The sequence below is a fragment of the Lepus europaeus genome, chromosome 22 (assembly GCF_033115175.1).
Source record: "Lepus europaeus isolate LE1 chromosome 22, mLepTim1.pri, whole genome shotgun sequence".
Classification (NCBI taxonomy): Eukaryota; Metazoa; Chordata; class Mammalia; order Lagomorpha; family Leporidae; genus Lepus; species Lepus europaeus.
The window spans coordinates 41,536,360-41,563,830 of record NC_084848.1 but is presented as its reverse complement, the minus strand read 5'-3'; the positions used below and the strand labels follow the sequence as shown (position 1 = coordinate 41,563,830).

General features: G+C 59.0%; 1 protein-coding gene across 1 annotated transcript in view; it reads left to right on the top strand.

Moving 5' to 3' along the window:
• SPTB (spectrin beta, erythrocytic) overlaps nucleotides 1–23,077 on the top strand; it is a 76,435-nt gene extending 53,358 nt beyond the window's left edge. The window contains exons 22-35 of the mRNA XM_062181783.1: nucleotides 1,489–1,767; nucleotides 2,310–2,440; nucleotides 3,263–3,467; nucleotides 3,656–4,030; nucleotides 7,228–7,472; nucleotides 9,154–9,292; nucleotides 10,422–10,506; nucleotides 11,014–11,210; nucleotides 11,507–11,550; nucleotides 11,962–12,040; nucleotides 20,707–20,969; nucleotides 22,322–22,495; nucleotides 22,745–22,787; nucleotides 22,910–23,077. Coding sequence (XP_062037767.1) covers nucleotides 1,489–1,767; nucleotides 2,310–2,440; nucleotides 3,263–3,467; nucleotides 3,656–4,030; nucleotides 7,228–7,472; nucleotides 9,154–9,292; nucleotides 10,422–10,506; nucleotides 11,014–11,210; nucleotides 11,507–11,550; nucleotides 11,962–12,040; nucleotides 20,707–20,969; nucleotides 22,322–22,495; nucleotides 22,745–22,787; nucleotides 22,910–23,077 — 2,427 coding nt within the window. The remainder of the gene's footprint in view (nucleotides 1–1,488; nucleotides 1,768–2,309; nucleotides 2,441–3,262; nucleotides 3,468–3,655; nucleotides 4,031–7,227; nucleotides 7,473–9,153; nucleotides 9,293–10,421; nucleotides 10,507–11,013; nucleotides 11,211–11,506; nucleotides 11,551–11,961; nucleotides 12,041–20,706; nucleotides 20,970–22,321; nucleotides 22,496–22,744; nucleotides 22,788–22,909) is intronic.
• Nucleotides 23,078–27,471: the final 4,394 nt, after the last annotated feature.

The window sequence follows — 27,471 nt, the reverse complement described above, 5'->3', positions numbered from 1 at the left end:
TTCTTCTTCCCACTGTTGCATCCAGCAAGGGAGGCGCCGCCTTCATCACTCATTTATTTACATGGTTGTCATCTGGTTCCTCTACCAGACTGCAAGCTTTAGGAAGACAGGTGTTTTGTTGATCTTGTTTCCATACTGTCCCTGGTACCTAGAACAGGGTCTAGCACACAGACAAGATGTTAGTAAATATCTTTTGAATGAATGGAGACACAGAGGAAGGCACCATGGATAAGCACCCTGCACAGGAGACATAGAACACAATTGTTTAAAAAGAGAGAGAAATCCCTTTCTAGGGTACCTTGCAGAGGTCCTACGCTTTCAGAGAAAGCTAAGAGGCCAGCAGAGCTGACCACATGGCTTGCAGAGACCGTGGGAAATTGCACAACAGTGTTTGTGACTTGTGGGTGTCACTATTTTGCGTATGTTTTAAAGGCCGACCATCACAGCACTGCCTATGTGGACTGATTTCTGGAAAGTTCTAAAGACCATGGGCAAGTTCTAGGACAGGAGGAAACAAGGTTTGCAGAGCCCAAGAGCCCGTGTGTGAGAAGCCACTAGCCTTGCCCTCTGGGACGCAGGGAGTGATTAACACATATAGATGATGAGCCCCTCACCAGGGTGGGAGGGGGAGGCCATTTTGGTGACCCAAGGCTCAACCAGGAAGCAATACACAGTTCACAAAAGACTTGAGAAATAAAAATGAGGACAAACAAGACCCAGCACTTGGAACAAGGGGCAGCTGTCCACAGGCCTTTTATGTGGAGCCAAAGCTGCTGACAGAAGACACCGGAATTTCAGAATTGCCTTCCCTTGCTCAACACAGGCACCTGAGAAGTGTGTCTGATAGAGTGGGAAACAGTCCAGAGCCCTGCCTCTGGGGTTGGGGCAGCAGCCCTGCCCCTCGCCCCCAGGGCCTCACCTCACTGCCGGATGCCAGCTTCCCAGGCTTGTCTTGGACAGTTCCTGCGCCAGTCAGCTTTGCATTGCTGTAATGAGATACCTGACACAGACCACTCATGAAGGAAAGAGCTTTAGTCTAGCTCGTGGTCCTGGAAGTTCATGGCCCAAGATCGGGGTGGGGAGGGGACAGGGACATTGGTCCACCCCCCCAAGGGTATTCTTGCTGCAGAGCACCACCACACACAGGGCACCGTGTGGCCAGGGGGAGAGCCTGCTGCCTCTCATGCAGTCACCAGGACTCAATCATGGGGCCTCCTCTGGAGCAACCGAACCCAACCCAATGCCATCATTTCCCCAAAGCCCCGTCCCCACTAGCACCATTAACATGAGACATCAGGGCCCCAGCCTTGGACACATGGGCCTTTGGGGGACACTGAGCATCAGCGGTTCTGTCACCATCGTCCTCTTTGCTCCAGCAGGGAGGTTGGGGGTTGCTGAGGGTGTCAGACCTGACCCTGCCACTGCAGACAGGGCCTCCCCAGTGTTGGTGGGAAGGCCCTGCCCCTGAGCCCTCCCTCCCGGCCACAGACGCTGCAGAACGAGATCCTGGGCCACACGCCACGCATCGAGGACGTGCTGCAGCGCGGGCGCCAGCTGGTGGAGGTCGCGGAGATTGAGTGCGGGGACATCGAGGAGCGCCTGGGCCACCTGCAGGGCTCCTGGGACACGCTCCAGCAGGCGGCGGCAGGGCGGCTGCAGCGCCTGCGCGACGCCCACGAGGCGCAGCAGTACTACCTGGACGCGGGCGAGGCCGAGGCCTGGATCAGCGAGCAGGAGCTCTATGTCATCTCCGATGAGACCCCCGAGGTGTGCGCCACAGGGGCTGCTGTCCAGGGTGCTGAGAGAGACGGAGCTGGGCGGGCGGTCAGGGGGAGCCTTGGAAGTCCGGGTGTGTGTGCAGGGAGGTGGATGCTCCAGGAGCCCCCCGAGTCTCCCTTCTCCTGGGTGCCTCCTTCTCAGGACGGCCCCTCCCTGAGAGCACCCACTCAGTGCATGCACTGCGCCATGGGCCACACCTGCCAGATGCGGGGCGCTCTGACCCGGGGCTCCTTCACTGCCTTGGGCACAGATTCTGTACCAGGGAACTGCTGTGGGAGGGGCAAGGCTCTCTCGAAGCTGGAGTGACATAGGGACCAGAGGACTGGACATGGGCCTAGACGGAAGGGCAGGAATCAGCTAAGACTAGGGGAAGTCCAGAGAAGAAAGTAGGGTGCAGACATTACTGGGGAAGCAGAGTAGAGGGAAGGGAACAGGTGTGGCTCTCCCCCAGGAGCTGGGCTGTCAGTTGCCAAGGGAGGGAGCACAGCCAGGCTGGACGCTGGCCCTGACGCCCGCCTACTGCCCCCTAGGATGAAGAAGGCGCCATCGTGATGCTTAAGCGGCACTTGCGGCAGCAGCGCGCCGTGGAGGAGTATGGGCGGAACATCAAGCAGCTGGCCGGCCGGGCCCAGGGCCTGCTGTCCGCGGGCCACCCCGAGGGGTGCGTGTGCCTCCTGGGGCAACTTGGCAGGATGTGGGCCTCTGGCCAGGGGCCTCCACCAGCCCATAACCCAAAATAAGAGGGTTTGGGAAAACCCAGTTCCACTGTATGCATTGGTGTAACTTCACAGGGGCCCACTGGGGGCCGCTCTGCCAAAAGCTCAGAGAACGAACGGAATGGCAACGCCACCGTCTTGGGGCAACCGAGAGCCTTAGAATTTTGCAGTCAGATGATGCTGTGAGATGCTGAGGACCAATCACTTTCCCGTATGATCTGGAAGGTTCTTCAAGACCTCATAGTGACTCAGCAAAGTCATTATATGGGAGTGAAAGGGGGAAGCCTGCACCCATTAGAACTGTTGAGTTGTGCGTGAACTGCATACGTGGGAGCCCACTGAGCCAGACTCCCCAGGCCACCCTCAGTCACAGTCCTGCCATGAGATCTGCAGCAGCCCCCAAAAATCTCCCAGGGGGTCCCAAGCACTGAACCCCTGGTGCCCACTCTTCCCTAAGAGCTAAGCAGGGTCCCCTGGGCAGTGCTGCTCCACCAGCCACCTCTGGAGGTGAGCAGAGAAGGTCCCCCTTTGCACTTGTCAAATCTGGAGCTGCCCAGGGCAACAGGCACTGGGAGGCGCTACTCCCAGATGGACCTCCAAGACCAGTGCTGTGGTCCCCTGAGACCCTTACCTAAGGGTTCCTCCTCCCCCCGCCCCCGCCTCTTCCCTGGCCATTGTCCTTTCTCCCCCATCCTTGGCGCCGGGCTGCGGGAGGAGCAGGGTCCTCGATGGGTGGGCTCTGAGGCCCCTGTGGGCTTGACTTGCAGGGAGCAGATCATCAGGCTGCAGGGCCAGGTGGACAAGCATTACGCAGGGCTGAAGGACATGGCGGAGGAGCGCAAGCGCAAGCTGGAGAACATGTACCACCTGTTCCAGCTGAAGAGGGAGGCCGACGACCTGGAGCAGTGGATAGCGGAGAAGGAGCAGGTGGCGTCGTCTCCCGAAATGGGGCAAGACTTTGACCACGTCACTGTGAGTAGCCGCGGCTCCCGCTTCCTGTGCCTCCTGCCGACGGGGTAGCCCCCCGCCACCAACGTGCCACACCACACAGAGCTCCTTGCGCTCTGGGTGGTGGCAGTGGCTGCGTGGGAGGGGGCACGATGACACCCCCCTGTCCCTGAGCACCCGACTCAGTGTCTGTGTGCCCACCCCACCTGCAGCTGCTCCGGGACAAGTTCCGGGACTTCGCCCGGGAGACGGGGATGATCGGGCAGGAGCGGGTGGACAACGTGAACGCCGTCATCGAGCGGCTCATCGACGCAGGCCACAGCGAGGCGGCCACCATCGCCGAGTGGAAGGACGGGCTCAACGAGATGTGGGCAGACCTGCTGGAGCTGATCGACACACGCATGCAGCTGCTGGCTGCCTCCCACGACCTGCACCGCTACTTCTACACGGGCACCGAGATCCTGGGCCTCATCGACGAGAAGCACCGCGAGCTGCCTGCGGACGTGGGGCTGGACGCCAGCTCGGCTGAGTCCTTCCACCGGGTGCACACGGCCTTCGAGCGGGAGCTGCACCTGCTGGGCGTGCAGGTACCTGTGCCCCTGGCCCCCAGCACCTGCCTTCTCCACAGCCACCTTCCTGGAGGCCCCCAAGTGGGCTGTCAGGGCTCTGCTGGTTTCTAAAAGGGAAATCTGCAGAACACATACTGGGAGATTTCACCTCTTTCTTTTTTATTTTTTTTTTAAAGATTTATTTATTTATTTGAAAGTCAGGCTGGCGCTGTGGCTCAATAGGCTAATCCTCTGCCTTGCAGCACCGGCACACCGGGTTCTAGTCCCGTTCGGGATACCAGATTCTGTCCCGGTTGCCCCTCTCCCAGGCCAGCTCTCTGCTGTGGCCCAGGAGTGCAGTGGAGGATGGCCCAAATGCTTGGGCCCTGCACCCCATGGAAGACCAGGAGAAGCACCTGGCTCCTGCCATCGGATCAGCGCGGTGCGCCGGCCGCAGCGCGCCAGCCGCGGCGGCCATTGGAGGGTGAACCAACGGCAAAGGAAGACCTTTCTCTCTGTTTCTCTCTCTCACTGTCCACTCTGCCTGTCAAAAAATAAAAAAAAAAATTAAAAAAAAAGAAGAGAGAGTTACACAGAGAGAGGAGAGGCAGAGAGAGAGAGAGAGAGAGAGAGGGAGAGGTGTCTTCCATCCTCTGGTTCACTCCCCCAAATGGCTGCAATGGCTGGAACTGTGCCCATCCAAAGCCAGGAGCTAGGAGCTTCTTCCCACATGGGTTCAGGGGCCCAAGGACTTGGGCCATCTTCCACTGCTTTCCCAGGCCATAGCAGACAGATGGATCGTAAGTGGAGCAGCCCAGTCTTGAACCGGCTGCCCATATGGGATGCTGGTGCTTCAGGCCGAGGCGTTAACCCACTGTGCCACAGCGCCGGCCCCTGATTTCACCTCTTTCTAGAGCCAACAGCTCAGAGCAGGGAGCCTGACTTCCAGGCATTCTTTAGCTTCAGAAGTAGTTCTTTGAACCCTCACAAAAATCCCATGCATAGATGACCTGACAATGCTGTTTCTCTAGCCATGTGGGATTATTAGGTAACATGTACGAGAGTACCTCAAGAAATTCCCGAAAAGGGGAATTAAAAGACAACTTTAGGCCGGCGCCGCGGCTCAATAGGCTAATCCTCCACCTTGCGGCGCCGGCACACCGGGTTCTAATCCCGGTCGGGGCACCGATCCTGTCCCGGTTGCCCCTCTTCCAGGCCAGCTCTCTGCTGTGGCCCAGGAGTGCAGTGGAGGATGGCCCAAGTGCTTGGGCCCTGCACCCCATGGGAGACCAGGAGAAGCACCTGGCTTCTGCCATCGGATCAGCGCGGTGCGCCGGCCGCAGTGTGCCAACCACGGCGGCCATTGGAGGGTGAACCAATGGCAAAAAGGAAGACCTTTCTCTCTGTCTCTCTCTCTCTCTCACTGTCCACTCTGCCTGTCAAAAATTAAAAAAAAAAAAAGACAACTTCATTTTGGTGCAACAGAGTGTTAAAATCCATGCATCATTTTTGCCTAACAGGCATTTTTCATCACCTTTCTGAAGACTCCTGCATGTGTGGCTTACAAAAAAATGTCTTGCACTTATCTTTTAATGCCATCATGAATTTTCAGAAGCACCCTTATATGTAGCACCTGGCTAACACCAAGTACCATTCTCAGCAAGGTATACAGTCCCTGGGTCCTTACAGCCACCCCCCTGGGTCACCACTGATGCTGTCTGTGTTTTGTAGATGCAGAGAGGGAAGCACAGAGGGACAACGAGTTGCCTAGGAACGTGCAGAGGTGTGGGGGAGCCAGGACCTGGCCCCTCATGGTGGGGCTGTGGTCCCCACATGCTTGGCCCCCAAGCAGCTCAGCCTTTTCACATGAAAAGACCCCAAGATATGCATGTAGGCCGCTCTCCCCTCAGTGGGGTGGCCCTGGAGCACCTCTGCAGGTCCCTAGGGTCACCCAGAGCTCAGGGCAAGGGCCAAGGTGCCTGCTGCCAGGGAGATCCCAGGTTCCCAATGGAGGAAACAGAAATGGGCCAGCTGTGCAGTTCTGGGCTGGCCCAGTGGGACCAAGAGCTCCACACCAAGGAAGAGGGACCTCCAGCTGGAGGTGGGACCTGGTGTGCGGCTGTCAACTTGAGACAGGTGTGGCCCCCCTGAGGGCTCAGGAGTGAGGTTTCATTCATTGCCCTGGGACCGACTCACAGGAGGTCTGAAGCTGCCCCTCCCTGGAGAGGCAGTAAAAAAAAGATAAATTAGGGTGGCATTTGGCCTAGCGGGTAAGATGCCCCAACACACATCGGAGTGCCTGGGTTCAACACCCAGCTCCACTACTGACTCCAGCTCAGCCCCACGGAGGCAGCAGTGATGGCTCAAGTCGTTGGGCTCCTGTCCCCCATGCAGGGCACCTGGATGGAGCTTCCAGTTCCCAGCTTCGGCCTGATCCAATTCCAGCCATTGTGGGCATTTAGGGAGAGAATTAGTGAATAGGAGTACTCTCTGTATCTCAAAGAAAAAAAGATTTTAGTGCAAAAATTGAAATCCATGCGTACAAAGGCTCTATAGGAACTTTACAGGAAATGTGTATTTATGAAAACACTGTGCATGCATTTCAATTTTTTGCATCAAAGTAAGCTTTTCTTTCCTTTTTCCACACACACACACACAAAATAAGATTATTTATTTGAGAGGCTGAGTTATAGAGAGCAAGAGAGAAAGGTCTTCCATCTGCTGGTTCATTCCCAAGTGGCTGCAATGTCCAGAGCTGGGCTGATCCAAAGCCAGGAGCCTCTTCTGAGTCTCTCACATGAGTGCAGGGGTCCAAGCACTCGGGCCATTCTCTGCTGCCTTCCCAGGCCATTAGCAAGGAGCTGGATCAGAAGTGGAGCAGCCGGGGTTCCAACTGGCACTGTTATGGGATGCTGGCACCACAGGCGGAGGCCTAACCTTACTGCATCACAGCTTTGGTCCCTCCACAAAATTATTGAAGAGACCTTGAAGTACTTCTTGCATGCAGTGATTCTAAAAGAGAAGATCAATAAGCATAAAGGGTGCACAGCAGTGTCGAACACCCCCTCTCTTCATCGTGGTTCTTGGTGATAATCCAAACAAAAAGCAAGGCGTCTTCCCCTCCCACCCTGGGTGGGAGACTGGAGATCCACCTCCCAGCACAGCCTCGATGGCCTCTGCCCTGAGTCCGTGACGCCTCGGAGCAGGGAGCGACACCTGGTTTTCCCCGCCCGCAGGTGCAGCAGTTCCAGGATGTGGCCACCCGCCTGCAGACAGCGTACGCCGGGGAGAAGGCTGATGCCATCCAGAACAAGGAGCAGGAGGTGTCGGCGGCGTGGCAGGCGCTGCTCGATGCCTGCACCGGGCGCCGGACCCAGCTGGTGGACACGGCAGACAAATTCCGCTTCTTCAGCATGGTCCGGGACCTCCTCTCCTGGATGGAGAGCATCATTCGGCAGATGGAGACCCAGGAGAGGCCCAGGTGAGCCCCAGGTGCCACACTGGGCACCTCCCTGGAGGGAGTGTCCAGCGCTGGAATCCTTGGGTACACCCTGTGGCCTGAGCTGCATCCAGGTTGGGTCTTGGCAGAGTCAGAGTGGCTAAGCTTCCACTGGGAGGACTGACCATCACAGAGTGAGGCGAGAAAGGTGTGTGTCACTCAGGCTCTCCCCATGGGGGCCATGACCACAGTTACCAGCAAAAAAGGAGCAGTGCTCACAAGTCCAAAGCTGAGCAGATCCAAGATTGTTTGCTCTTCCCCTAGCCCTGGGACATGGGGGCCATCAAACCCAGGGCTCAGGATGGAGCCGATTGGTAATGAGAGGTGGACTCAGGCACAGGGGCTGTGCCAGCCCAGCAGGCTCAGGGCCCTCAACCCACTGTTTGGTCAGCAGTGACTGCTGGCCCATCTCCAAGCGTCCACCCTGAGGGCACCTGTCCCAGGGGCCATGTTTGTATTCTTAACATCTGTATTGAGATGCAATTCACATACATACTTTACCCACATAAAAACACTGTTCTGGTGTTTTTAATATATTCCCAGTTTTTGAGGGTCCTTGCAAAAGTTCATGGAAAAGTTGAATTAAAAGATACCCAGGCAGAGATGGTCTTTGGGGCACAGCAGGTCAAGCCATCCCTGAGTGTGCCCGCACCCCATGTTGAGTGCCTGGGATTGAGTCCAGCCTCTGCTTCTGATCCAGCTCCCTGCCAGTGTGCCTAGGAGGCAGCAGATGATGGGTCAGGTACGAAGGTCCCTGCCACCCACACAGGAGAACTAGGTGGAGTTCCAGGCTCCTGGCATCGGCCTGGCTGTTACAAGGCATTTGGGGAATGAAGCAGTGGATAGAAGTTGTTTCCCTCTTCTCTCTTGCTCTCTGCCTTACAAATAAAATGGAAAAAAGGCTTTAAAACTTTTCAAAGATAACCAGAAAATAGGAACATTCGCTTGTTCTCTCAAATATAGGTTTTTTTAAAAGATTGATTTATTTGAAAGGCAGAGTTACAGAGAGGCAGAAGCAGAATAAGAGAGAGAGAGAAAGATGTCTTCCATCTGCTGGTTCAGTCCCCAAATGGCCACAATGGCTGGAGCTGAGCTGATCTGAAGCCAGGAGCCAGGAGCTTCTTCATGATCTCCCATGCAGGTGCAGGGGCCCAAGGACTTGGGCCATCCTCCACTGCTTTCCCAGGCCATAGCAGAGAGCTGGATCAGAAGTGGAGCAGCCAGGATTTGAACCCACACCCATATGGGATGCGAGCACTGCGGGCAGCGGCTTTGCCCACTTATACCACAGCGCTGGCCCCTCAAATAGAATTTTAAAAAAAATGTTTACAATAAAAAGTTTATTTCGTTACAAAAACTATCTGAAATCTGTGCACAGTGTTTTCACAGAACACATTTTCCATGAATTTTCTGGAGGTCTTTTAGACGTACAGACTTCAGAATTTTTGGGGGGCCAAAATAAACATCTTTTAGTTGCATATTCTATGAACTCCCTGAAGTCTCTGCAGCCTCTGCCTCTGACCAGCAGCAGACATGGTGGGGGGACATCTGAGGACGCCCTCTCTGGCCAGAGAGGAGGGACCCAGGGCTGGGTTCCTGGAGGCAGGCGGGAGGCAGCCTTGGCGCCAGAGGGGCCCTCCCACGCCTGCCCTCCCGCCCCCAGGGACGTCTCCTCCGTGGAACTGCTCATGAAATACCACCAGGGCATCAAAGCTGAGATCGAGACCCGGAGCAAAAACTTCAGCGCGTGCCAGGAGCTCGGCGAGTCCCTGCTGCAGCGGCAGCACCAGGCCTCGGAGGAGGTGAGAGGGGCAGTGGGGCCGAGGCAAGGCCCCTGCGCCTCCTTGGGCCACCCTGGCCACCCATGCAGATTCCGGGAGGGGGCTGGGGCTGCGATTTCTCTGGGGAGCTTGACTTTCATTCACGAGCCAGAGCGAGCCCACTCCCCGCCTGAAGGAGCCAACTACTTAGTGCGGACAGCAGGCTCAGAACCTCCCCAGCAGCCCCACATAGGCCCACTGAGAAGTTGGTGACCCCATGCAAAGGAGAGGTGTGGGGGGCCTCAATTCCAGGAACTCACCCCAGGCTGCACAGCTGACAAGCTGCAAGGCGAGGGGGCCGGAGTCGGGGCGCAGCGGGTTAAGCCCCCTGTGATGCCAGCATCTCATATGGGAGCCGCACTTCTAGTCCTGGCTGCTCCACTTCCGATCCACCTGCCCTGGGAAAGCAGAGAAAGATGGCCCAAGTGATTGGGCCACTGCTCCTGGATGGAGCTCCTGGCCCTGCAGTCTGGCCCAGCCCTGGCTGTTGTGGTCATCGGAGGAGTGAACCAGCAAATTGGAGTGTGCTCTCTCGCTCGCTCTGTCGCACGCTCGCTCTCTCTCTCTCATTCATTCTCACTCTGACTCTGACTCTGACTCTGACTCTGACTCTGCCCTTCGAATAAAAAAATCTTAAAAAAAAAAAAAAATTGGGGGCCGGTGCTGTGGCGTAGCAGGTAAAGCCGCCACCTGCAGTGCCAGCATCCCATATGGGCGCCGGTTCTAGTTCTGGCTGCTCCTCTTCCAATCCAGCTCTCTGCTATGGCCTGGGAATGCTATGGCCTGGGAAAGCAGTAGAAGATGGCCCAAGACCTTGGGCCCCTGCACTTGCGTGGGAGACCTGGAAGAAGCTCCTGGCTCCTGGCTTCAGATCAGCTCAGCTCCAGCCATTGCAGCCAACTGGGGAGAGAACCAACGGATGGAAGACCTCTTTCTCTCTCTGCCTCTCCCTCTCCCTCTCTCCATGTAACTCTGACTTTCAAATAAATAAAAAAATGAGCAGGACCAGGACCAGCAGCCAGGACTCCATGAGCAGCACAGGCCTCATCTGTGCACTGCCTTGGACTGGGAGAGGGATTCTCCAGCCCTGGGCTTTCCTCCCTCTCTACAGATCAGCAAGAAACTGCAGCAAGTGATGTCCAGGAAGAAGGAGATGAATGAGAAGTGGGAGACCCGCTGGGAGCGGCTACACATGTGTGAGTACAGCCTGGGATCCAGGAGACGCCAGCAGAGAGGGGGAAGACGCCACAGCAGCTTTGGTCCTCACCATAGCCTGGAGAGGGACCCCAGCAGCACCACCCATCGGCAGATCTCTGGGGCTGAAGGCGTCCAGGCAGCAGATCCTGGCAGACACGTGGCTGGACACGGCCTCTGCCAGCCAGCATGCCCGCTCCCAGCCCTCCCCTCCCCTGTCACACCCAGCTGGTGTCCCTGCAGGGCTGTGGCCAGGGTACAGGGTCAGGCTGAAGCAGAAAGGAGCTGTGAGCCCAGATGCCTGGGGCTGGTCCCCTAGGGCTGCAAGACAGCTGAGGGCCAGGAAGAGACCGGTCCTCGGAGAGATGCATCCCAGCATGTTTTGTTGTCATTCTAGTAAACATTGTTTTCAAACCTAACTACTATTGCTCGGTCCCTGGCGTGGGGATTGGGGACCACTGGGGGACACCTGCGGGCTGAGCCAGGCATTGGCGCCTTTCTCGTGGCAGGGCTGGACGTGTGCCAGTTCTCGAGGGACGCCTCTGTGGCCGAGGCGTGGCTCATCGCCCAGGAACCCTACCTGGCCAGCCGGGACTTCGGCCACACGGTGGACAGTGTGGAGAAGCTCATCAGGAGGCACGAGGCCTTTGAGAAATCCACACGCAGCTGGGCCGAGCGCTTTGCCGCCCTGGAGAAACCCACTTTGGTGAGCTGGGACCGGTGCTGGGAGGCTGGGCAGCCACACTGGGGAGATGGGGTGGGTGGGGGGCTTCGGGACCACCGGACCAGGGGCCAGGTGTTTGGGTGGCTGGGCAGGTGGGGAGAATGGGAAGGAAATAAGGGGTAGAAAATGCTGACTGTGAATGTAGAGGACTAAAAGGGTGGCCCCAGGCGCGCAGACCCCAGGGTGCACCAGGCTTCCAGACAGTGCCCCAGAGGAGCCCTTGGAGAACACGGCTCCCCTCTGTAGCAGCTCTGACCCCCAGTCTCCTCTTCCCCCAGCTTGAGCTTAAAGAACGCCAGGACAAACCTGCAGAGGAGCCTGGGTGAGTGGTGGCCGTGTGCCCCGCAGGCCGGGCCAGGGGGATGGGTGGGGAGGAGGGGCCCAGATTTCACACTTGGGCCACTTGTCGGAGAAATCCAGAGGGGCCTGAGCTTGGAATCGGAGGGGCTTCTGTTCCCCTGAGTCATACTGAGCAGAAGACCTGGCTCGGGGAAGGAGGGGTGGAGGCCCCTCCCACCAGGTACCAGCACCTGTGACCCGCACAGAACCTTGTCCCTCGATGAAGCACCTGTCTTCCCTCTGCCAGCCAGCCTGTGGGCGGCTCCTGGATCTGCTCTGTCCAGGCTCCCCCGGCTATCTGGACGGGGAGACACTGGGCGCACACTCCCGGGTGGGTGCCAGCAGGAACCTTGGAGAGACGCTGCTGGTTAAAGAGAGCCTGTGTCTTTCTTAGGCCTCAAGAGGAGGAAGGCGAGACGGCGGGGGAGGCGCCCCGCGTGCCCCACCGTGCGGCCACCGAGAGAACGTCCCCGGTCAGTTTCCTGTCCCTAATGTCTAGTTCCTGGGAGTCGCTGCTGCCAGAGCCCGCGCACCCCTACTAGGCCCAGCCAGGGCTGGGGGGAGGAGGCCGGCCAGAGCTGGCGCCACCCGGGGCCTTGCTCGGAGCAGTTCACCTCTCTACTTAGGTTTTCTAGAATGCTGCCCCTCCTCCCTGCCACCCCGAAGCCACTGTCCCTCCAGGCCGCTGACAGACCGGGGTTAGTTTGGTTTTATCTAGTCGAATAAATTTTCTTGTATAAACACATCACCTTCTACACACCAGGGGGCGCACTTTATCCCTGTTTGCCTTCTAACCCCATCCTCAACACAGCACGCCCTGCACACGCACGCCCACGCTCCGGCCTGTCCTGCCCACCCACCGCCCCACGATGGAGTGGGGATTCCTCCTGCTGCACAGAGCACTGCCCACTTCCCGGGGCCAGACCTGCCTGTGGAGCAGGTTCCAAGGCAAGAACAGACCTTAGGGGTGAGGGAGCAGCCAGAGCTCCAAGGGCTTCCAGGTGCCCAGCCTCCCACCTGGAAGGTCTGGGGTCAGCTGCCAGGGCCTGGAGCCCATGCCTGGCTGGCACAGGTCCCATAGGACCCCCATCGGGGCGGAGGCAGGTAGCCCCGGGGGCTGCAGCCAGGTTCGGGCAGGCATTCAGCATGCTGCTGGCACGGCTCTCCCCTGCATGCCTCCCACCCCTGTGGAGCCCTGGGGAGCTCACCTGAGCCTCAGCCACCCTACAACAACGCACACAGGGCAAGCCCACCCTGTGCGGAAGCCCCCCCATGGGCCCAGGTGCTCGCTTGCCTGCCCCCCCACCCCACGTGTGCCCACACACAGCTGCCTAACCAAGCCGCAGCAGCCCACCGGGCCCAGAAGAGGGCGCTGCTGGGCTGCCGCTAAAAGCTCTCCCCAAAGCACGTTCCAAAGCTCCCAGGGCCGCCTGTGGCTGACTCCCTGGCTATGGTGGACTGCGTCCCGCCCCCTTTCTCCCAGCAGCAGCCCCCGCACGGACGCCCGGGGGCTGACAAGGACCGCGGACAGGGCCGGGGCTGCCACCTGCCTGCCTCCCCTCCCCACCTGCGCTTCTGCCCGTGCACCCCTGTGCGTCTGCATGCCGCGGTGGCCTGGGTGTGCGGGCTCCTCTGGGACCACCTGAGCCACTCCATCCGTCCTGTGTGTCGTGTCCGTCTCACCAGCCGCGAGCGCCACAGCTGCCTCCGCCAGCACCTGGATGTCACCAGGGCAGGGCAGAGGGGCCTGGGGGGAGGTGTGGAATAAAACCTAACTGGACCTGAGTCTCTCTCTGGGGTAAGGGGGGAGCCCGCCATTGGAGGCCCCTCCCAGAAAGCCAGCCGCTCCACCGATGGGAAAGCTGGCCTGTGTGGGGGACCAGAAAGAAACCACATGGCAAAGCTCAGGAGCACCCAGCCCAAGGCCTCCTGGAGAGATTCCTGCTGCTGCTCTTTCATGAAACTCAGAGCAATGCAATCAGTGCCCAATCAACCTTGGATCCAAGAAAGAGAAGGAAGGAGCCCAACTCCACTGCAGAAGGCACTGCCCACCCCCCACCAAAGCCAGCGGCTGGCTCCCCGCCCCATCACTGCTCCTCTCCCGGAGTCGGACAGCTGTGTGCTGGGTCTTCTGTGGTCCTGTGTGTGTGGTCTGGTGTTGGGCTCTGTGGCATAGATCCATATGGTGTCGCTTCTGGTGAAACCCCTGTACTAACGCATGCTGGCTCCCTGCTGGCGGCCCCCTGCAGGCCCCACCCCCGGTCCTCCCCTCCCCTGTGTGCGTGTGTGCGCACGCACCTGTGTGCACACAGTGCCCGGCGCTGTCATGGCCTCCCGTCTGACCTGCCCGCACGAAAGCCGAGCCTTGCATGCAGGTGAGTGCCTTAGCAGGTGAGGGCGAGCAGGAAACTGCAGGCGTCTGCTGAGGGATTCAGCATGTCTGACTTCTCCTTGTCTGGCTGCAAGCTTCCTGCATTTCCGACACGCCACCTAATCCCTCAGTCTTCCTGCCCTCAGGTCTCTGCAGGGCTCTAGAAAGTTCTGCACATTCCTCTGTGTCAATGACAAAGCAAATCCGAGGCAGGGGCTAGGAAATGTGGTTTCTTTCCCCTGTCCCATCTCGGTCTCGGTCTTAGCTCTGAAGTACCTGATGGCTTTGCCAGATGCCAGTCATGGGGGATGGGATAGGAGGCAAAGGACAGGGGTGCTTGCCGGTGGCCCTGTTTGGGGAAGAGAGACTGGGCTGAACTTCTCCTGTTGCTGCCAAGGGCAGTGGCTACAAGGGAGCCTCGGGCGCCGGTGCGACACCCGACACCTCTGCCTCCCCCTGGGTGTGTGGTTCTGGGGGCTCCAGTCTCCGGGGTGGCCTTGTTGGGGGACATGGGCTTTTCTTCCAGGAGCCAAGGAGGTGGCTTTCTTGGAGCAGAAACAGCACTGGCGATGATGCGAGTCACCCCAGGGTGACCCCCAGTCTCAGGCTTGTGCTAGGAATTCCCCCAGTGAGGACCCTAAACGAGGTCATTGCTCTCAGGGACTGTGAGAGAAAGAACCTTCCCCGGGGGTCACTGAGACAAACATACCCCCATCTGCCTCCAGGCCACAAGTGCTGGGTGTTCGGCAGCTGTGGGGGGGGCGGTCACTAGGACCCAGGGCCACTGCAGAGAGCAGCTGCCCAGATGCCGGTGTGATCACCCAGGAACCACTCCTGCACCCCTCTTCCTGGACTGCCTGCACAGCCAGCTTCCCGTAGAAAGGGGCCAAGCACCCTGGAGTCCCTACCTTTCCCTTGTCTGATCTTAGAGGTGTGTGTACTTCGGGGAAGTAGCCAGTACTTGTGAACAGTGAGGGGCAGCACCCAGGGAGGGGGCGCTGAGCAGGCACTGGGCTTGCAGCCACCATCATGTGCAACCAGCGCCTGGCTCGCTCCAGCTACTGCCAACCCCTGGGTGACATAGGAATTCCACCCTCCCCACCCCAGGCCCGCAACCACCAGCGGCAGGTTCTGATGGCCTTGCACAGCAGCCACGTGGGTGTGGGGACAGCGGCTGTGCCTGCTCTTGCCACTTCCCCAGCTTTCTCCGCACCCCTCACTCAGTCCATCCCCTTCTTGTCCTCTTGTCATCTTGCACGGGCACCTGAGCCCTGGGCCGCAGGGCCTGAGCCGCTTCCCACGAGAGCCCCTCAGTCCCCCACAGCCTCAGTCCACCACCTCCTCCTCACCAGCCTCTGCTTTTTCATTGCAAAGCTGGGCCCTGTGCACCCTCAGCTGCCGGCTCTCCCTCTCATTGGCAGCTTTGAACTCAATAGACCGTTCCTTTGTCTTCTTGTGTAAACCACTTCCTGGGACCTCTGAGAACCCCTGCACATTCGCTGGGGCCCAACAGGTGCCTAGCTCATGGGTAGCATTGCTAAGGTTGAACCGTCTGATCCTGGAGTGCGCCCTCATGCCCTGGTTATCACCTGCTAGGGTGACCTTTAGAGAGAGCACCCTGTGGCCTGCGTTCCAGAAGCAACTTCCAAACCTCGGGCTGGAGTTATTTTCCACCTAGGAAGGGGAGAGTCAGCTGTGGGTGTGCAGTCCCTGCGCCACCTGCTGGCCAACTCCGGAAGTGCACTGTCCGTGCCTTCGGTGCAGAGGAGGAATTTGCACCCAGCTGTGTGCAGGTCCCAACCCTCTTGTTTCCCCTCCCAAGCCAGTTTCCTAGCAAGGCAGGACCCTAGAAAGCCAGGATCACACGGCTCCACTTGACTTTCCAAGGCTGCAAACATTCTCAGGGAGCCATCCCCCCTTTGTAGTCCTAGAAGACCCTGAAAAGCACTCCTGTCTGTGAAGTTTCCTTCCCTGGTCTCCCTTAACCAGCAGCCAACGCTGCTGGTCCCCGGGACATCACAGTCCCAGCAGCAGCCCCCCCACACACACACACACTGCAGGTCTCCCAGACCAGAGCCTGGGGTCTCTGCAGGCAGTGACTGCACTTACTCCAGCTCCCACCCTGGCCATTCTCCCACTTAAGGATCCGACGTCCCTGCTGCCCTGGCCTAAGAGCCGGCGTTTCCTCCAGCTCCTCCGGGTGGTGTCCTGTGCAGGGCACCCCCAGCAGGCCGCCTGCCTCATGGCACAGAGGAAGCAGGGACCTGAGTCATCTCATCGACCTCCACACCTCAGCCACACGAGCAGCCTGCTCTGGCCCTGGGCAGTGTCCAGCGTCCCTTCCTGGCACTCTCTGCCCTCGGTCCCTCTGCTGGCCTGGGACTGCAGCTTCTAGGGGCAGCAGGAGGACCATCCCCTCTGCCCTTCTTCCAGCTTATTGAGCCCTGAAGCCTATTGAGCCCTGAAGCCTTGCTTCCCAAAGCATGCCACCAGTCTGACCCCGGGGCCGCAGGTCTGCACAGGTTCATCACTCAGCCGGGATGTCTTTGACGGATCCAGTCAGGAAAGAGGCAGGGATGAACACATTTCCAGTGCAGGTCTCACCTGGTCTCAGGCAGCTCCAGGCAGGAGGGGATCTGTGTCCAGCCACTTAGATGCCTGTGGTCCCCCAACCACCCCCACGGGCCCAGCACCAGCTGGCCAGCCTGGGACATATGCCTTTCAGATTAGCCAGGGAAACAGAAGCCAGCTCTCCCACTAGTGTGCTGTGTAAGCCCAGGAGTCACTGCATTTTTCTGGACCCCAGATTCCACATATATAAAAGGAGGGGCCAAATCCAATGACCCAAAACCTTTCCCCAGAGTAGAATTCTGAGAATCTGTTTTCTCACATCAGTGCCACTCACCAGCCCCACTCTCCCCCCAGCCCACACCCCTGAGCCTGCCTACAACATCCTCCCAGGGGCACTGCTGGAAAAATGATGGCCTGCGATTCACATAGTAAAGATCACCGCAGCACATTTTTTTAAAGACATTTATTTGAAAGGCAGAGTTACAGAGAGGTGGGGTGGGGGTGGGGGTCCATCCACTGGTTCACTCCCCAAATGACCGCAATAGCCGGAGCTGGGCCAATCCAAAGCCAGGAGCCAGGAGCTTCTTCCAGGTCTCCCACATGGGTTCAGGGATCCAAGGACTTGGGCCATCCTCTACTGCTTTCCCAGGCCATAGCAGAGAACTGGATAGGAAGTGGAGCAGTCAGGACTCCAACTGGTGCCCATATGGGATGTCAGCACTCCAGGCAGCAGCTTTACCCGCTATGCCACAGCGCCGGCCCCTCCACAGCTCACAGCTGTGGCAGGAGGGACCCAGGCAACAAGCAGGCTGCCAGTGGCATGAGGCTGCATTGCCTTCGACCGCTTCCTCTGCAGACTGCAACCCAAGAGTAATTCTCGAGATGGTTTTGGCTTCAGAAAAGGATCTGTCCACCCTGATGTGCCCCAACACAGTCTTCCCTGAAGTCTTGTCTTTGCAAGGTTGTGGGCTCCTTGTAAAAATCTAAATGGGAATCACCAGAAACTTGCACTAAGTAGCACCATCTAGGGACTTCTGCCTTTGCCTTTCCAGGCCCCTCTGCATCGCCCAGCTCCATGCTTTGGGTGGGCTCCCAGCTGCCTACCCTGTTCATGTGGGCCCCCCATTCCTGTCTCTGGGCCTGGAATGCTCCGGCTACGGGAAGAGGAACTGAGGCCTTACCTGCCAATGGCTGAGTCCGCTCGCTCCTTTTTCAGTCCCAAACGTCCTCTACTCTAGGGCTAAAAGTTTGTTTGGAGGTCATCGTGCTAGCCAGCTGGGGCCCTTGCCACAGCCGCGCCCCAAGGAGGGAGCTGGTGGGCCGACAGGGCTGAAGAGCATAACAGAGCCCACGGGTGCAGATGCCAGCTTACATTACCATGCCTCAGACCACCTGTGTCTCTCCCCTCTCCCCCCACCACCAACACAGGAAGCGCGAGTGATGCTGGAGACCCAGGATGCTCACTCCCAGCCTGTCTGATCCCACACCTGAGCTTTGAGCCCTGGACAGGGTGTGCGCGTGGAGCATGGGGAGAGTCCAGTGGGAGCAGGCTGCGGGCTCCTGCAGGTGGTCCCAGCTGGTGGTCGAGCAGGAGGGGACTAAGGGCAGGGGTCAGACAGCTCTGAAAGCCTACAGGAGTCTCTGCTCTAGTGGCCTTTTGAGAAGTCCCCCATCCTCTACCACAGCCCCTGCAGGTGCTGCCCCCTCCCTGGGGAGTCAGCCAGCTTCCCTTGGAGCTGAGGATGGGAAGAAAGCATTGGTCCCCAAGGCCATCATCTCTCTCCTGCACCCACCCTCATTCCATATCAACACCACGCCTTTCTCATCTGCGTCCCCTCCCCCAGCCTCACCAGCCCCTCCCACAGCCTCCATCTCCCACCCTCATCTTCACTCCTCCTTTTCCGACCTTGACCTTGGTCGAGGGAGGGGTCAGCATGCGTTGAAGTCATCTCCAAGAACACAAGAGAAATCTAGGCTCACGTTGGGCAGCCCCGTTCTTCAAAGCCAACCCATGACCACACAGCTTCCAATGGCACTGGCCCCGGCCTCTGTGTGTCCCCACCGAGGACCGTGGGCCAGGTGAAGAAGAAATAGGGGAAGGTGGACTTCAGTGGGGAGTCGGTCCTGGCCAAAGCCCACCTTTATTCTCTAAGGAGGGGCAAGGGGAGAAGTAGTTAAGTCTGGTGGATGTTGTAGCATAGAGGTTTCTAGCGACACCAGTCCCAGGAGTGGGGTGAGGTCATGTGAGAAGGGCGGGAGTGGCTGTGGGGGATCCAGCGGGGTCCTCCCAGGCTTAGCCCCTTTTCTGTTGCTACGACTACAGAACGAAGCTGCCTACTTGACAGAGCAGGGCTGGGTCCACCCCCCCTCCTTGGCTGCATCACAATGGGGAGGGTGGCACCATGGTTAGCATACAGGGAAGGGCGTGGTCAGATGGTGAAGCAGGAAGCCGGAGACATCCAGGAGCTAGGCTCCCTCTTTTTATAACTCGTTCCCTTAAGGACTCACTGGGGACCAGTGACAGCCACGTGAACCCCTCCCACGACCTGGCCACCTTGCCCAAGGCCCCACCTCTTCCAGTTCCCTCCACCCCTACATGGCCACAAGCTATGGTCAGGAGGACCCCAGACCAGGCTCCCCGGCCTCTTCTCCTTCTAAAGGATGATCCAGGCAGGGCCGGTGGCCCCAGTCCCTGTGGCAGGTGCTGGCCAACCATGGATGATCTGAGATGTATAGAGATGAGGGTAGCCCAGCCCCTTCCCTCCCCTGGAGGGGCGTGAGGCCAGAGATGAGCATCCTAAAGGGACAATGACAAAGGCCAGGCCAGCCAGGCTGATTGCCTCCTGTACCTCCCGGCTGTGGGATCCTGGGCAGATCACTTCCCCTCTCTGTGCACTGGAATTCTGGGTCAATGGTTTACAAGCTTTCCCAGCCACACCATGGCTTTCTCTACAAGAAACTCTCCTGGAGCCCTGTTTGCTAAGGGTCTCAATTGGATGGGTCGCAAACATGAGTAACTTTCTTCTTCCAACCACACCACCTCCACGGAGCCCACACCCCCTCCCCATTCCAAGAGCCCGCCCCCATCAAGTCTAGCCAGCGTGCTTTAAGGCGGGGCTTCCGCCTGACGCCCAGTGGGGCGCCTGCTTCCACCTGTCCCCAGCACCTCCGTGCCAGGTTTGACCCACGGTGGGGAGAGACCCTCCCCACTCCCACCCCCCATCTGACCACCATCTTTGCTTGCTGGGGCAGGCAGAGAAGCAGGAAAAGAACAGAGATTCCTTGCTACCTGGGGTGGCCCTAGTCCTCCAGGGCTGTCAGTGTCCTTGGGCCTTTGGGCGTCCAGAAGTGGCCTGTGTGGGGTGGCAACCACTTCAGGCTGTGAGTCCTCCAGTGGTCAGGCCTCTAGGCTGGGGTCTTCAGGAAGGCGAGGCTGCCTGCATGGCTCCCAGGAGACCCCCACCTCCCGTGCTTGTCCTGGCCATTGGCGGGGCAAGGGTGACAAGCAAGGCCCCAGAGTGCCCTGGGGCAGTAATTCTCCCCCTCTGCTGCCCACTCCAGGCCAGCGACCTCAGCATTTTGATGGTGGGACTGGAGAGTATGTTTCCACAGCTCCCAGTACCTGGGGAAGCTGTAGCCAGGGTTAAGACCCCCGCCCCTTCCAACAGACGCCAGCCAGGGTAGGGGGAATCTGCTAGAGCTGATAAAGGCCGAGGAGGGTCCCCAGGGCGGGCGCCCAGGGCCTGGTGCCCACAGCATGAGGGCTTCAGACTCCTTTTGAAGGGAGCAGGAGTGCTCCGTCAGTCACCTTCCAAGTGCCACTGGTTTCTGAAATGGTCTGAGCAGCGAAACCTTTATAGGAACACCCACGGGCCCCTCTCATGCCACGCAGCTGCAGTGTCTGCCCTGAGCAGGGCACAGCCGGGGCTCTGCGAGCAGTATCCACACCTGTCCTGCCTGAGGTCATTCCTTGCGTGCCTCCGGCTCCTCCAAGAACCTTCTGTTGCTGTGTTAGCTTGGCGGCGGGGGTGGGCGCCCACTCTCTGTGAACTGGGAAGGGAGTCCCGGGTGTGAGCAGAGGCTGAGAAAGCAGGTGGGTATGCCTGGTGGAAAGGGACCAGGTTCAGGCGCGGGCCTGCTGATGGCCCCACTTTGCTGGGAATAGCAAAGGTGTGCTCCTTCCCTGTGTCCAAGCAGGGGGAAGAAGGGGGAACATGGCCTCAGGACCTGCAGCCGCCGCCCCCGCCAGGGCAGCCCCAGGACGGCCCGGAGGAGCAATCTACTGCAGACGAGAGGCCCGCCACGGAGCCCCTCTTTAAGGTCCTGGACACCCCGCTGAGCGAGGGGGACGAGCCCGCCACGCTGCCGGCCCAGCGGGACCACGCACACAGCGTGCAGATGGAGGGCTATCTGGGCCGCAAGCATGACTTGGAGGGGCCCAACAAGAAGGCATCCAACAGGTGGGTGGGGTGGGCTGGCAGCTACTGTGGCCATGGGTGGGGGCAGAGGTGGCCGCCACCTGTGGTCTGATAGCTTGGGGGATTCATAAGGATGGACCTGAAACGAACTTCATGGAGAAAAGGTTTAGCTCGATTTCAGAGGGTCAAGTTCAAGAGCAGTGCCCCCAGTGGTTGGGCCTCTGATGAGCGAGGGAAGCAGCGGTGATGCGCAAAGCCAGCAGGGGGAGGTTGCAGGTTGCAGGTGAGCCAGGAGGCAGAAAAAGGCCACGCCCCACTAGGGCTGCAAAGCAGCCTCACCCTGAGACCACCTGAGGCCACACCCAGTAACTGAGGCCGCCCACCAGGCCAGCTCCTGCACACCACCCACTCAGGGCCCTTAACACAGGACTTGGGGGTCCAAGGCTGCGACGCTCGGGCCTGTGGGGGACACACCACAGCCAGATCCCATCACCGTTGGTTCTGGTCCCACGTGCAGACCCGGGGGTCTGAGTGACCCCGCCTCTCCCTGCACTGGCTTGCCTTTTCAGTATGGCCCTGTGCCTGGCACACAGTGGGCACTTGGCGAAATTTGCTATCCCAGGGCTGGGTGACAGGTGGGCAGACTTGGCAGATTGGTCCAGGACCAATCCCCAACTTTTACCAGTCTGAACCTCAGTCCTCTCATCTGTGAAATGGGAGATAACCTTCTGCGGGTCCCTCCTGGAGCTGTCATCCAGTGACTCCCGGACCTTGAAGAAGCGACACAACAGCTGCTCTCTTCCTGACCCGAGACAGCCGTGTCTTTGGGGTTGGCCCATCCAGGACTCCCTCTGCCTTGGACTGTTTGCCACCCATGAGAGACCCAGACTGAGTTCTAGGCCTCTGGCTGTGGCCCAGCCCAGCTCGGGCTGTTTCAGGCATTTCGGGGGTGAACCAGCAGATGGAAGCTCTGTCTCCCGCTCTGCCTTTCAAACAAAATGAAAACAAACAAAAGCAAGGTCCCATCCACTGACCCATTAAGCCACTCCCCAAGTGCCCTCAAGAGCCAAGGGCTGAGCCACACCGAAGACAGGGACCAGGAACCCAGTCTGGCAGGGGCCCAAGCACTTCAGCCACCATCTGCTGCCTCCCAGGGTGTGAATTAGCAGGAAGCCAAGGCAGGGCTCAAACCCAGGCTGTACAATATGGGAAGCAGACATCCCAAGCAGTGGTCTCAACTGCTAGAACACCCACTGCATTTGCTTTTGTAAAAGAAGAAACAAAACAATAAAATGTATCACTATCAGTACCCAAAAAGAAACAGTAGCACAACAGGAAGTAATTGTAGCGATGCCGTCTAGGGACCTTGCCTGATCTGCCTGTCTGTCTGTCAGGTCGTGGAACAACTTGTACTGTGTGCTCAGGAACTGTGAGCTGACCTTCTACAAAGATGCCAAGAACCTGGCCCTGGGGGTGCCCTACCACGGGGAGGAGCCCCTGGCCCTGAGACATGCCATCTGTGAGATCGCCGCCAACTACAAGAAGAAGAAGCACGTCTTTAAGCTGAGGTGAGGCTGCCCTGGCCATGGCCCCTGCCTGGGGACAGGTGCACCGGAAGGGAGCAGCTCCAGAACTGAGTGGGGACAGCTCTAATCACAGCAGCGGAGGGTGCAGTTTTTTACCTCTTTCGGAAGCTGCTGAGCTACTGAGAGAGGGCTGCACCTTGGGCTGGGGGACTGCGGGATCAGAGCTAGCCCTCTGCCCAGGCCCAGGCCCCCACAGCTGGCCTCATGACAACAAACCCTTTATCCTCCCAGGCTGAGTAATGGCAGCGAATGGCTCTTCCATGGCAAAGATGAGGTACGTGCCTGGCGTAGCCAACAGAGGGGCAGGTGGAGGAGACCCCAGCCCCCTGACCTCAGGGCACCCCAGTGTGGTGGGGCCCTGGAGGTCAGGTTCAGCCCTGCTCATCCCTTGGACAGGAGGAGATGCTGTCCTGGCTGCAGAGTGTGAGCACCGCCATCAATGAGTCCCAGAGCATCCGCGTGAAGGCACAGAGCCTGCCCCTGCCCTCCCTCGCCGGCCCCGATGCCAGCCTCAGCAAGAAAGACAAAGAGAAGAGATTCAGCTTCTTCCCCAAAAAGAAGTAGCAGCGGGTGGGCCCAGGCAGGTGCCGTGGCCATGGCCTTGACCTCCTCCCGCCCGCCGCCTGGCCAGGGCCCCACGCCGCTGCGCTGTAATAGCTGCCTCTGCCGGCCTGGCCATCCAATGCCCGCCTCCACGCCCTCTGCCTCCGGGGATGAGGGCTCCCAGCTCCTGTGGGGCCAGAAAACAGTTCCCTGAAGCGCCTGCCCTCTGCTCTCCGCCCTCCCCTGAGCTGAGGGTGCACCAGTCCCCCTACACCCCACAAATGCTGGAGATGGCAGCTGACGGGGTTCCCCAAACGCTACCCACTCCCAAAGCAAATCTTGCTTGGGGTCACTTCTGACCTGGTCACAGTCAGGGGAAGGGGAAGAGGAAGGGAGGTGGACACTGGAGTGGGGGAGCTGTCCCTCGAGCCTGAGAAGGCGCCCTCAGGTGGGGTCCCCAGAGCCCCAGCTCTGGGCATGGGGCTGTTGGGGCCACAGGGGCACATGGGATGCAGGGCCTCACGTGTGCCAGCCTCCTCCCCACTGGGCTTCACCACAGAGGCCGCCGTGTCCCTTCCTCTCTGCTCCTCCCACCAGGAAAAGAAACCCAAAGAGCGCCCCCTCCCCAACTGAAGGAGCCTCCTGCTGCCTGCAGTGCCCTTGGCCGCTAGCACAGGTGGAAGCGGGAGAACGCCGGGCCATTCCTCCCCAAAGCCGTGGTTAGAGCTACCAGCTGAGACCCAAGGAGTAACACATGGTCTGACCCAGCCCAGGGCTCTGCCTCTGCAGGCTGAGACCTTCCACCCAGCCCCAGCAGCAGCCAGACCAGCAATATCCCCCAGCAGGGCCGCAGGCAGACAGTGCAGGCCCCAGTACCTAGAGAAAAGCACCCCCAAGCCAACGCCCAGGTGCGTCCTGTCGATGCTATGGACTGGACAGGCAGCTGAGTTTATCACCCAGCACTTCAGGGTGGCAAATGTGGCCACACTGAGGTAGGACCACCCCCCATAGGATACAACTATCCTCGGACAGCTGGGACCAGAGCCAGGAAGGTGTGCCGCCCCTTGATCTGCTTCCCCGGGACGTACCTGGTCCTGGGTCTCGGGGAGTTCACATAGGTGCAGAGGTCCCGTCTGCGGCCACCTGTCCCCAGGCATGGGAAGGAAACAGCGACCTGTGTCCCGGGGGAGAGCCCCGCCCAAGCTAAGGTCAGACCTCCAGAGGAGGCGTCAGGGTTTCCACAAGGATCTTCCCCACTCCCCTCTGAAAGCAAATACAGCCACAGTCCAGCCTCTTAACTGGGGTCAGGTTGGGGGCAGCAGATGGTTGCCCCCAGGGAATCCATGAAGGTCCCCCCACAGCCTGCAGTCACTACTTCTGTCCGCTTCCACCCCACCCCGGGAAGGAGCCTGGGACACCTGGAGATGACATGGGCGAGGCTCAGTGGCAGCCACAGCTAAGACGCCTTCCTGGAGCCCACTGTTGATCAAACCAGGCACAGCTGAGTGAGCAATGCCACCTTGTAGCCCCAATGCTGTGGGCAGGGGGAGCCAGCTGCCACCACCGGGAGCCACAGGAGGGGAAGGTAGCCCCACAGGGCCTGAGCTCCCCATCCTGTAGGCAGGGTCTTCACTTGGCCTCAATGCACAGGACCCCAAGGTGCTCTGCTTCTGTGGGAAACCTGGTGTGCAGCATTCAGCAACCTCTCCCTATGCCTGGGGAAACCGAGGCAGGAGGCATTGCAGTGACTGCACACACCTGGCGACAAGGCAGGCTCTGTGCATCACAGGGCACATCCTTGTCAGGGGTGCACAGCAGAATCCCCGCTGAAGGGCAGATCGGGGGCAGGCACCTGTTTTAACTGCTTCCCTGGGCGAGCTTGCCTGCCCGCCCTCTCCCCTCCACGTGTGCCAAAAGCACTTGAACCAAGGCATCCTCAGCGAGCAGCCCACAGATCCGAGGAGGCGAGGGCTCCAATGGGAGAGCTGGGGTTTCACACCCGAGGTCCCCAAGCCAGCTGCATGTGACCCACCATCTGTTGCCAGCTCCCCGTGCACCCAGCCCGCACCGCCAGGCCCCAGGACACTCAGCTAAGCGGACTGCTGCTGCAGGCATCCTGCTCGGGGTGGGGCGGGGCATCCCTGTGCTATGCCAGGGCTGAGCCCCTGTGCCCTGGTGAGGTTTTCTCTTCCTCCGTACGTTTTCTACTCGTAGTCCTTTGACAGTATTCTCAAACTAGGCTGACACAGCTCCAGTCCACACCAGCATAACAGGCGTCCTCCCCAGGGCAGCTCGTCCTGGGCACGACCAGGTGGTCCTCTTTCCCTCTTGTCCCTGGCCTCAACTGATGCTGAAGGAGGGTGAGGGGGTGGGAGGGTCTTCAGCTTCCCTCCCCACCCTACCTCCACTGGCACCTGTTAACAGGTGGCCTGAGGAAGACCCAGCTCCCCTCTCCACACCACTCCTCCTCCCTCTCGGAGGGCAACCAGGGTCCCCAAGGCTTCGGACAAGGGCAGAGATCCAGAGGAAGAGGCCAGTGGGCCACACGGCTGGGCCCCTTGGACGAGTCCGCTTGGGAGGATGCAAGGGAGGCAACGCTGAGCGCAGAGCACGCGATCTGGGGCTGGCCCTGGGGCCGGCCGGGCCTCGTCCTCCACCTGCTCAGATGTTAACTTCCACCAACCAGAGGAAACCCTTTACTAGTTTTTCTAATAAATCAATAATGCTCCATGTTTTTGCTCAGTCTCCTAAGTGATTAAATGTGTCTCTCCTTGCTCTGGGGCTCAGAGGGCCGGCACCGTGGGGACAGAGGGACAGCCAGACCACAGCTCCTCCCTGGGAGTCACAGGGTGATTGTGCCAGCACCCAGGCCCTGGGCCTCACCTGTGGCCCTGAGCAAACCTCGCTCCCTGGTGCACTCAGCCGATTTGAAGAGCTGCTGCAGAGCCAAATCCTTTCTGAGCAAAGGTGAGGCCAGGCCTTTCCCTACACTCAGGACAGAGACCCCGGCCCTCACTGGCCAGAGCACCACTGGGCTCTCCATGTCTGGGCTCCATCCTTGGCACGTGGAACCTCCCCACTGCTGGTTTTCAAAAAATACTATGGCCTGGGAAAGCAGTGGAAGATGGCTGATTGGCACAGCTCCAGCCGTTGAGGCCAACTGGAAAGTGAACCAGCAGATGGAAGACCCCCCCCCCTTCTCTCCCTGTGTAACTCTTTCAAATTAAAAAAAAAAAAAAAAAAACCCTCCCCAGGAGCCAGTGTTGCGGCACAGCAGGTAAAGCCACTACTTGCATGCCACTGGCACTCCACAAATGCCAGTTCCAGTCCTGGCTGCTCCGCTTCTGGTCCAGCTCCCTGCTGATGCACCTGGAAAAGCAGCAGCAGGTTGCCCAAGTGCTTGGGCCCCTGCCATCCACTTGGGAGACTCACATGGAGTTCCAGGCTCCAGGCTTTGGCCTGGCCCAGCCCCAGTCATGAACCAGCAGATCAAAGATTGCTCTCATTGCTTTCTCTCCTGCTCTCTCTGTAACTCTGCCATTCAAATACATAAATCTTTAAAAATAAAGCAATAAAAAAGACAAAAAAAAAACCTCCCCATATGATCCTTTTTGTTTTTTTTTTTTTATTTATTTGAAAGTCAGAGTTACAAGAGAGAGAAGAGGCAGAGGGGAGGGGGGGAGGGAGGGAGGGAGGGAGAGAGAGAGAGAGAGAGAGAGAGAGAGAGAGGTCTTCCATCCATTGGTTCACTCCCCAATTGGCCACAATGGCTGGAGTTGTGCCAATCCGAAGCCAGGAGCCAGGAGCTTCTTCCTGGTCTCTGGCATGGGTGCAGAGGCCCAAGGACTTGGACCATCTTCCACTGCTTTCCCAGGCCATAGCAGAGAGCTGGATCGGAAGTGGAGCAGCCGGGACTCGAACCAGTGCCCACATGGGATGCCAGCACTGCAGGTGGCAGCACAGCACCAGCCCCACAGACAATCCTAATGCACAGCCAGTGAGCACCCTGACTCGGCCCAGGGGTCCCGGTCACTCCTGGATGGCTTCGTAAGGATCACCTGCACAGGGGCTGAGCTGCGTGGTCCCACACCACAAAGAGTCTCTGGCGGGAGTTCGAGAAGCTCTCCCTCATCTGTGTCTTTTGAGCTATGGATGGAGATAAAAGGAAAGTGTGTCCCAGTCAGCTAATAGGCAAGCCAGGGCAAGAACATGGGTCACCTGTTGAGGGCACTTGTGGCTTCCTGGCCTCGAACCCGAGACACTCAGTGATGGTGCAAATAGCCACAGAAGAGGCAGGGCAACCGCAGGACAGGGGCTCCCCCTCTCCTCCCCCCTCCCCTCCTTCCTCCACCTCCATAGCCCAGGGGCCCCCGAGACCCCTGTCCATCAGCTCAGCCACGGGTGCAGGGGCCCAA